The sequence below is a fragment of the Physeter macrocephalus genome, unplaced genomic scaffold (genome assembly GCF_002837175.3).
Source record: "Physeter macrocephalus isolate SW-GA unplaced genomic scaffold, ASM283717v5 random_1246, whole genome shotgun sequence".
Lineage (NCBI taxonomy): Eukaryota > Metazoa > Chordata > Mammalia > Artiodactyla > Physeteridae > Physeter > Physeter macrocephalus.
Window position 1 is genome coordinate 13,834 of NW_021147080.1, and position 10,051 is coordinate 23,884.

The following is a 10,051-nucleotide window of genomic DNA, read 5'->3' on the forward strand; positions in this document are numbered from 1 at the left end:
CCCTCTCTCTCTCTCTCCCCTCTGGCCTTATCGCACATGACTTCTCCCCATAAGGTATCAGACGTAGCCAAGAGCAGCTCTGAGCTAACCTCCCTGCCAAGTCCAGCAGAAGAGTATCTCTTTCCTGATGCTGCAGTGTTGACCTGGCATTCCCTCTGAGTGGCCCACCTTGGAACCCCCGTTCATCCCTGAGCCAGACTCTGTGACTAGCAGGGAAAGGGACACTTTGGAGCTGGGATGGTGGGGTCAGCTCAGCCAGACCGTATGGACTGAAGAGGGGGGTGGTCCCAGGAAGAAAATTGGGGAATGGTTATTAGAGGGAAGGGGAATGGATGCTGGGCTGGGGAAAAAAGCCCACTGCATTCTGAACCCCAGCTGTGCTGAATGACCATGGGCCAACGACTTGGCCTCTCTGGGCCTCAGTGCCCTCCTACACGATGTGATGTGGATCTGCTTTAGTTTGTGGCGCTCCTGTGAGCACCCAGTGAGACTGCACAGAGCTGCAGCCCCGTGGGGGCCTGGCACACAGTGGGCACACGGCCCTGAATGGTGTCACCCTCCCTGAGATTGGACACGGTTTTCAAGGCACAAAGGACAGAGTGTACAAACCTGGGCTCTTTCTTCTGTTCATATGTGTCAGAAAACTGAACTTAAGCTCACAGAAGCCCGGGGCCGGGGGGTAGTATTGACTGAGAAACTGACAGCCCCAGCTGGGTCCCAGGGTGCTGTCTCCCTGTATCTCGTAGATGAGGTGCGGCACAGACAGGTCCCCGAGGCGGCGAGCGGCAGGTCTGGGATTAGCGCCTGGCAGGCTGGCTGCACCACGTCACCCTAACAAGCCTTCCCGGGCTGTCAGCGTAGCCAGGAAACGAAGGCCCAGAGGGGAGGGCCGGGCCTCCCTGCATCCCACCCAGGCGGCTCGTTAGTGTGGAATCCTTCCGTTTTGAGGAAGTGAGGGCTCCTGCAGACGTGGGGTGTGGGGCGCAGGCCCTGCGATTCCCGGAGCGCTCGTCCCCCGACGCCAACCCCCCAACCCCTCTCTCGCTCACCAGGTGTTCGTGGTGGCGCTGGTGGGTATCGCCCGGGCCGTGGTGTCCATGACGGTCAGCACCTCCGATGCTGCGACTGTCGCTGATAAGGTGGGGCTGGGCCTGCTGGCAGGGCTGCTGGGCGCTGGGAGGGGGCAGCCGGCCCCCGGGCTGACGCTCTGCCCACTCTGTCCAGATCCTGTGGGAGATTACCCGCTTCTTCCTGCTGGCCATCGAGCTGAGCGTGGTCATCCTGGGCCTCGCCTTTGGTGCGTCTGCTGCTGCAGCCAGGGCTCCCCTGCCCCCCCTGGCCGGGGCCGACCCCACCGTGGTTCCCTAGGCTGGCTCCCGCTGACTGACCGGCACATTTCTTCCAGGTCACCTGGAGAGCAAGTCGAGCATCAAGCGGGTGCTGGCCATCACCACGGTGCTGGCCCTGGCCTACTCCGTCACCCAGGTGAGGTGGGGGAGGGCAGCCCCGGGGGTCAGCGGGGCTGGGCATCCACTGCCTTCGGGCCCTGGGTCAGAGTTGAGTGTGCAGCGGCTCAAACTTTAAATGCAGCTAAGGAATCACCTGGGCGGCTGGTTAAAAGGCAGGTTCTGGGCCTCTCCAATTCCGATCCAGTAGGTTGAATCTACCGTTTCAACAAGCAGTCCAGGTAGGGAGAGTGCAGGTCTGTAGATCCCACTGAGACCCGTGCGTCCAGAGACCCCTTTCTTACTCCGGGGCTGCCCCTCCCCAGGCCTGTTCCGAGGGCTGGAGCTGGGGGGCGGGGCGGGGCCAGAGAGCTGGCTAGAGCAGGGGACTGAGCGCCAGGCAGAGCGGGGCTTGGTGTGGTGGGGAGCCCAGGGATGGGGCGTTCCAGGTACAGGAGCCCCTGAGACCCTCCCCTGCCCGCCGCTGCAGGGCACGCTGGAGATCCTGTACCCGGATGCCCACCTCTCGGCTGAAGACTTCAACATCTACGGGCACGGGGGCCGCCAGTTCTGGCTGGTCAGCTCCTGCTTCTTCTTCCTGGTGAGTTGGGGGGTGGCCGGAGCCTCGGGCACGGCCTGCTAGCGGGCTCAGCACTGGGCAGGAGCTCCCTGCGTCCTGGTCAGCGCCAATGTCTCCGCAGGTCTACTCTCTGGTGGTCGTGCTCCCCAAGACCCCGCTGAAGGAGCGCATCTCCCTGCCCTGTGAGCGCCTGCGGACGGGGCTGGGCGCGGGGTGGGCTGTTGGCCTTGCGGTGGCCTGAAGCGGACAGCTCTGGGTGGGTGGGAAGCAGGGAGCCGGTCCGGTCCCGACACCTGGGCGGGACCTCACGCGCGCCCACCCCGCAGCACGGAGGAGCTTCTACGTGTACGCGGGCATCCTGGCGCTGCTCAACCTGCTGCAGGGGCTGGGGAGCGCGCTGCTGTGCGCGGACGTCATCGAGGGGCTCTGGTAAGCGGCCGCGGCCGGGGCCTGGGGCGGCCGGGAGGGGGCGGGGGCCGGCCGGCTCGCTCCGCCGCAGCCCTGACCCGCCCCTTCCCCCAGCTGCGTGGACGCCACCACCTTCCTCTACTTCAGCTTCTTCGCGCCCCTCATCTACGTGGCCTTCCTGCGGGGCTTCTTCGGGTGAGTCCTCCAGCGGGGGCTGCAGGGAGGGGGACTGGGGTACGGGGTTCCAGGTCGCGCTCTGGGCTTGGCCATCCAGGCCGCGGGCGCCCCCGCGCGGCCGCCGTCGGGATCACGCCTTCTGCCTCTTGCGCGTGCGCAGCCGCCACTGCGGCATCCCAGCCTCCGGGCTCGGGGCTGAGGGGCAGCTCAGGCTGGGACCGGAGCTTGAGGAGGCGGACAGGGTGCATGTGTGTACATGCACGTGCGTGCGGATACACACGCACACTCGGGCGTGCACACATATGCGTGCGCCCCTATAGATATACACATACACACATGTATACAGATGTATACGTAACATGCATGTGCACGCACATAAACACGTACACCTATATGTTTATATGTACATGTACGCACATGCACATGCATGCATATACCACACCCATACGGGCACGCATAGGTTCACACAGATATATATAAATACAGACATACACGTTACACACACGAAGACGTACGCTCTTTTCCCACGAGACTGGCCATGCTTGCCGATCTGCACTGTGTTTTTCATTTAAGGATAGATCAGCTCATTCCTCAGCACCTGCTGTAGCCGCAGACACAAACCCCTGAGCTCAGGGAGCTTGTGTTCCATCTGGGGGCGGCGGGACTGGGGAGCAGTGTCGGGGGGAGTCCGGCGTGTCTGTGAGCGTGGGCTGGGGTGCACTTTTGTGATTCAGACGTGGTGGAAGCAGGCGTTCTGCCCCCAGCCCCCCCTTCCCTACCTGCCAGGTCTGAGGGTGGGCCGCAGGCGTGCCTCGGCGCTGGAGCGAGAAGGACTAGGTGGGATCCTCCCCCCGGCCCTGATGTGCGTGACCTCGCGCCTGGTTTATCTCCCCGGCCTCAGGCTCCTTTTTGTAAATGGGGAGTGATGCTTTCTCCCTGGACAGTTACCCAGAGGACTGAGGACGGGCGGGCACCGGGTGGGCAGCAGTTAGCGCTGCGGGGCGGGAGTTTGGGGCCCGGGTCTGCCCCGCGCCGTGGGCAGGTGCTGTTTAAGGCCCATCATTTCCCCGGTCGAAGTCCTTCCGCCCATGTTACGGTGAGAAAGCAGGTGCTTGCCAGGCTCACACGCCAGCAGCAGGAGGGCCGGTTTTAATAGCGGTGTCCCAGTGGACTCCAACATCAAAGCAAGGAAGGGGACCTCGCGGGGTGGGTGTTAGGGGGCCGTCGGCACGTTTCTTGCCACGTCTGATGCCTCACCGCCCAGCCCCAGCGAGGAAGGCGTTTCCTGACCCACAGTGGGGCTCCCCTGCCTCTCTCCTCCCCTCCAGCTCGGAGCCCAAGATCCTCTTCTCCTACAAATGCCAAGTGGACGAGACCGAGGAACCGGACATGCACCTGCCCCAGCCCTATGCGGTGGCCCGGCGGGAGGGCCTAGAGGCAGCGGTGGCCGCCAGCACGCAGTTCAACTCGGCGGGGGGGATGGCCCACCTGGACGATGTGGCTTCCATGCCTTGCCACACCGGCAGCATCAACAGCATGGACAGTGAGCGCTGGAAGGCCATCGACGCCTAGCCTGGCTGCCCCGGGAGGGCGGGAGGGCCTGGGGGCCTCTGGAGGACCGGCTGGGGAGTGCAGGGCCCCCGGCACAGGAGGACGGGGGTCAGGCCCCTGCGTGGGCAGCAGCCCTGTGCAGCCTCTGTCCCCCCCTTGCCTGCGGCCACCTCTGCTTCAGCTGGGGGCCGCCTCCCCCTCCCACCCGCCCTCGCCTTGCTCGGCGACTTGGCCCCGACTTCGACGTCTCAGGGCCAGGCCTGGCTAGGCTGGCCGAGGGCACCTCCCTGCAGCCTGGGTCTCATCCTCATCCTCCCGGGCCCCCAAAGCCCACTCTGGCGGATGGGCTGAAGTGTGTATATTTTCTTGATCTGTTTTCTAATAAAAAGGGAAAGGAGCAGAAAGTGTTGACGTGCAGGCTGTGCGGTGATACCGGGGCTGGGGCGCCCCTCTGCATTGGGGGCCCGGCGTACCTGCCGCGGGGCCCCGTCGGAGCGGAGGGCACGGCCGTGGAAAGGACCGTGCTTCATGTGCGCTGTCCCGTCTGCCCCTCACGCTCTGTTATCCGGGGCAGCACCTCCCCTCCTGCAGCTTCCGTTTCCGCATCTGTGAAATGGGGATAGGAAGGCCTGTCTCGCAGGGCTGTCCGTGAGGGTTAGCAGAGAGCAGGTGTGGCTGCTGGCACGTGGTGGTGGAGCCACGGTGACCACAGGAGTTATTTTTAGCCACTAGAACAGCGCTCGGCACATAAGAGGCCCTCGGAAGGTAGGATGCGGGGACTGACGTTCGTAATCAGGGATGTGATGAGCTGAAGGTGCTCCGAATAAAGCCCGGGGCCCTGGGGTGCTGAGGGCCAGACCGCGCTCCACCTCCACTGCCCACCTTCTTTCTCAGGAGGGCACCGAGGGCACCAGCTCCAACACGGCTCATGACTGTGGGACCGGCGGCCAGGCTCCCCAGGATCCAGGGCTGGCAGCAGGCGTGGACACAGCCAGCGAGCTGGACTCCGGGGCCCGCGGGGCTGCCAAGGGGCTCTTGCAGGCTCCTCCCGGTGCCCGGCCCGGCTGCCACCCCACAGCTCTCACAGAAGGCCGTTAGGTGGGGAGGGCAGCCAGCGGGGCATTCCGAGCCGGGCAGGTGTGGGGGGCCAGACGGGGAGGAACTGATCGTCAGATCCAGAGCTGGGCTCGCCGTCGGCAGCGCTGACGGGCTGCGTCTAAGACGGCGCGGCGGCAGCCCGTGTTGGCTCCGCCTGATGACTCGGTAGAGGGGGCGGCACAGGAGGCCTGGTGCCCGCTGCAGGGCAGCTGGTGGACCGTGGAGGCTGGGGGGAACCTCCGCTGCTCTGACCCCGTCTCCCCGCCCCCCTCCCCAGAAGCACCGCAAGGCCGGGGTCTTCCTCACCTTCCAGAGCACCTGTGTTCACACGCGTGTCTGCACGTTACCCCTAGTTTGGGAGCGTGCACGTCTGTAGCTCGTTTCCCATGCTAACAGCTGGCCTCGGGCTCATTCCACGTCAGGTGGGAGAGCTGCGAACGTTCTGGATACGTGGCGATTGATTTACCCAGTCCCCTTGGGAGGGACCTTGGTTCCTAATACGTTTTGCAACAACAAACAACGCAGCAACCAAAATCCTTACAAATAACTCACACAGGTGGGATTGCTGGAGCACAGCCTTAACTAATTAGTCTCTCAGTCTTCCAGCAGAGACTAATCGCTGTCCTCCGGTACATGTTCTCCTTTTCTTCCGCTGTCATAGGATCCCTGATTTGTAGCTGGATACACAGCTGCCTGGAACAAAGACTACATTTTCCAGCCTTCCTTGCAGGTCCTGGCCAGTGGGATGTAAGTGTGTGTGCAACTTCCTTGAAGAGAAAGGACGGGCTTTTCTTTCTTGCAAACTGGGATGTGGGTGTAATGGCTGGAGGTGTAGCAGCCATCTTGAATCATCGGGGGATCCTGGAATGGGAGCCTCTCATGGCAGAGCGACAAGGTAGAAGCAGACGAGGTCCCCGACACTAGTGCACCCGTAACAGCCCTGGACTTCCTCCTTTGGACGACTTGTTGGATGTGAGAGAGAAATAAACATCTGTCTTTCTTAAACCACTTTGGATTTTTCTCTCACTCATAATCGAACCTAATCTGAACCGACACACCCTTCAGAGAGGCTGTACCAGTTTTGACCCCTATGAGCACAGCCTCACCAGTGCCGTGTGCTGTTCCAATTCTCGGTCGCTCCACAAGGCCGTGCTCATGTCTGTTCTGCTGGAACCACACCCCGTGTGCTGAGTCTGGGTGGGAACAGACCTCAAGCCGAAGAGTGGCCAGGATGTGGGGCGTTCGGGATGGCGAGTCCACCGTATGGGCTCCACGTCCCAGTCGTACGGCCTCCTGCTGCTCACAGCCCATGGGCCTTGACATCATGCCTCTCTGACCCTCGGTTTCCTCGTCAGGGACACAGGGCTGCGGGTGACCGGTGGCCACGTGATATTCATTTTCCCTTCCTCAGTAACTGCATCAGGATGTTTTGAGGGTCAGTGAAGCACCAGATAGAAGGTGACATTCCTGCCCCTTTACATTCACCCAGATGACTAAGTCCTGGTCGTTAGGATGTTAGCAGGAGTATGAGACTCTCTTCGGCACAGGCTGCTTAAAGGGAGCTGACTGAGCTCAGAGATGTGCTCCTTTGTCCTCCTGCCTTTCTCCTTCCCGCTTCCTGGAATGCAGATGTGATGACTGACTCCAGCAGCCAGGCTGGATGATGAGGTGACTTTGGGAAGCTAGTCAACAAGGATGGTCAAACAGAAAGACAAAACAAGCCCTGTCCCTAATGACGACGGCACTGCCACACCAGCACAGCGCTGCTACACGATAGAACGGAATTCTCATTCACGAGAGAAAGACTATCTTGTTTACGGCGATCCCGATCCTAAGGGAAACATGTGAAAATCCTAATGTGTCCCCCAAGGGGTCACATGAGGGAGATAGGCTATTCCCAGACACCCATTCGTGTCTTTTCCTTCCGGAGCCCACCCTTCTCCCTCCCCATCAGAGGGAGTTTGGGCCTGGGCTTACTTGCTGAGGGAGCCTGCGGCTGGTGGACGACCTCTGACTTTGTTTCCAGATGCCTTGGGCTACAGAGGCAGCAGGGGCTTGTGGGAAGACACAGGTGGGATTCCCTCTGGAGTGAGGTCCTTCTGTCCCCGAGCGCTGGGGACCAGGCACGGGTGAGGCCAGGCTGCAGACAAGATGGCTCCCCCGGGGGTTTAGGGCACAGAGCACTCAGCTGCTGCAGAGGGTGCCCCAGCCCGGGTGCGGCTCTGACACAGCGCAGCTCTGAAACCTGCAGGTCCTGTGGCCAGGAGCCCTGGAGGTGACAGGGCGACCCACGACCGACGGCGTATTTGTCTGCTCTGCTGCTTTAACGGATTTCGTGGACGGGGGGCGGGGCTTGACCCACAGACCTCTGCTCACAGCTCTAGAGGCTGGACGTCCAAGATCAAGGCTTGGCTTCTCCCAAGGCCTCTGTCCTGGGCGTGCTGGCCGTGTCCCCTGTGTGGGCACGTCCCTGGTGTCCCTGGGCCTACGAGGACACGTCAGATTGGATTACGGCCCACCCTGATGGCCCCATTCACATTTAATGACTCCTTAAACGCCCCCGTTTCCACGTACAGTCACACCCCGAGGTCCTGTGTTCAGGGCCCCACACTGACACCATGCCCCCTTTACAGACGGGGCAGCAGAGGGACAGAGGTCACACGGCCACCAGAGGCGGACGCCATGTGACCCCAGGCCTCCAGCCCTGCGCCAGCTGCCCAGACTCACAGACACACCTCCCTCAGGAGACGGGCTCCGAGCCTTGTCGCCGGGGCCACCAGACCAAGGCGAGGAGGCTGTAGCCACTGCAGGCCAGTCTGGGGGGCGGTGCAGAGGACCCCCAGCGGGCTGCCTGGGGGTAAAGGGAGCCCCTGGTGTTTGTGGCAGCACTGGGTCCCTTCGGCCACGCGGCACCCCAGCCGGCTCCTGGCCCGGCTCCGCCGCTCCTCACCTGTGACCCTAGCAGGCCCCTCGCGGGCGGATTCCCCACCGGAACGTGGTGCTGCCGTGCCTCCTCGGCCTCCACGCAGCCCCCAGGCCCAGCACCGAGCAGCTCCCTTCCAGGCAGGACCTTCCGGGCCGCCGGAGCCGCCTGCGGGGCGCCGGAGCCGCCTGCGGGGCGCCGGAGCCGCCTGCGGGGAGCGGCCCGTGTCATCCGCCCGAGGGGCGGGAGCTGCGCTGGGCGCCCCGAGCGAGGCCAGCGTTTTATTTTTCATATTGTTTGCAGGTGGTGACTCAGCCGAATCATTCAGCAAATCAAGACCCAATCACCACCCACCGTGAAGAGTGTTTAAAGCTGGGCTGCAGGCAAGATCTCGGGAGGCACTCAGGAGGCCCCGGGACACAGAATCAGTTCCACTCGGCCGGGGTCGAATCGGGAAGGCGGCCCCAATTCCAGGGTAAGATTGGAGAGCGGCCCTGAAGACGCGGTCCTCCCTGGGGCCGGGCCTGCCCGCCCGGGACGGGGGCCGAGGGCTGCCCTGAGTCGGTCTGCCTGGCATGGGGGGTAGCTCCCCGCTGGGGTCATCCAACAGCCCCGGGGAGGGTGCCCTTCCGGAACATTCCTGCTCTTCCCCTTAAGATCTGACTCCAAATTCTGACTCTCATCATCCTCATAAACACAGGGAGCCCATGGGCGGGAGGAGGTGGGGGAGGAGAGCCAGGGCTGCCACTGTCCCCCGTGCCCGGGGAGCTTCCCACAGGCTGCACTGAATAACTGCCGTGCGCCCTGGTGGCCGCCGTGCCGCAAGGGAGGCTGAACATGGCAGGGTTTCCTTTTCTTTTCGGAGCTGGTACATGCTGCCCCCAATAGGTCAGTGAGAAAGAAAGAAAAGGGGCGTCAGGGAGGCAGCTGGCGGTCTCCGCCACGTACCCCGGGACACAAAGACCAGCGGTAGCGGGTGACGCGCCGCCAGCTCGTCTGTTTTCCGTTTCCCCACAGTCCCTGGATGGTGTTTGGAAACAACGTTATGAATCTAGCATCGTGGATACGGCGAAAGCCCCCGTGTAGCCTCCCTCCCGACTCTGCCCCAGCTCCCAGGTGAGCACTTCCCCGCCGTCTCTGGACTTCGTGTTTCTCGCCGCAGCACACGTATGTGATCCGCAAACGACGTGCTTGGAGTCAGTCAACCGGCTTCGTTCTGAGCTCCTCTTCCCCGACTTGATTTTCTTCACTCACTTTTGTGGGGGGACTTTTCCTCCGTTGATACTTCCTACAGCGCTCTGTTTCGTAAACAGAGCGTCGTCTACTTGCCAGTTCTACCTTTCAGGTTGTTTCCAAACCGTGAAAGCGAGCAGCGTCCCGATGCCCGTCCCACCTCTGACTCCCTGGTTCCCACGAGCCCTCGAGGGGCTCTCGGGCGGATCCAGAGGACGGGGCTGCCGGGGTTACGGGCGTCCGCGTCTGCAGCTCCAGTCTCCTCCCGGTGGTCGATGGTGGCGATCAGGGCACAGGCCAGGGGCTCTCACACTGGGGTCCTCACCCCTCAGGGCTTCTGAGACCCTTCGAGGGGTCCCTGAGGTCAAAGCCATCTTCGTCGCAGTGTGAGATGTTCCAGCCTTTCTCATCCTCTCACGAGTGCACCGTAGAATTTTCCAGACCAGCGTGTGGTAACGTCATAGCTCTGACGGCCGAAGGCACGTGGGCTTTGGTTGTTATTGAAATTAAACTCTGAGTATATAATTTCGAATGTGTAAATGTTGGTAGACAAAACTCCCAGCCGGGGCGGGGCTGGGCGGGGCGGGGCGGGGCGGGGCGGGGCGGGGCGGGGCGGGGCGGGGCCCGGCGGGGCCC

At 62.6% G+C, this 10,051-nt stretch overlaps 1 protein-coding gene across 8 annotated transcripts in view; it reads left to right on the top strand.

The window, feature by feature from the left end:
- The window catches only part of TPRA1 (transmembrane protein adipocyte associated 1), a 15,652-nt gene extending 5,671 nt beyond the window's left edge, over positions 1-9,981 (top strand). For 3 of the 8 annotated variants that reach the window (XM_024117266.3, XM_028487376.2, XM_028487372.2), the window contains 12 exons: positions 1,053-1,139; positions 1,225-1,297; positions 1,406-1,485; positions 1,936-2,046; positions 2,147-2,207; positions 2,352-2,454; positions 2,548-2,628; positions 3,939-4,153; positions 5,921-6,006; positions 7,893-8,045; positions 8,486-8,657; positions 9,200-9,981. In XM_024117266.3, the coding sequence (XP_023973034.2) occupies positions 1,053-1,139; positions 1,225-1,297; positions 1,406-1,485; positions 1,936-2,046; positions 2,147-2,207; positions 2,352-2,454; positions 2,548-2,628; positions 3,939-4,153; positions 5,921-6,006; positions 7,893-8,045; positions 8,486-8,657; positions 9,200-9,231 (1,254 nt within the window). In that variant the 3' untranslated portion in view covers positions 9,232-9,981. Of the gene's footprint in view, positions 1-1,052; positions 1,140-1,224; positions 1,298-1,405; positions 1,486-1,935; positions 2,047-2,146; positions 2,208-2,351; positions 2,455-2,547; positions 2,629-3,938; positions 4,559-5,920; positions 6,007-6,888; positions 7,389-7,892; positions 8,046-8,485; positions 8,658-9,199 lie in introns of those variants that run through there. The other 5 variants (XM_028487373.2, XM_028487374.2, XM_028487377.2 and 2 more) reach the window with 5 other exon arrangements.
- The last annotated feature ends 70 nt before the right edge of the window (positions 9,982-10,051 follow it).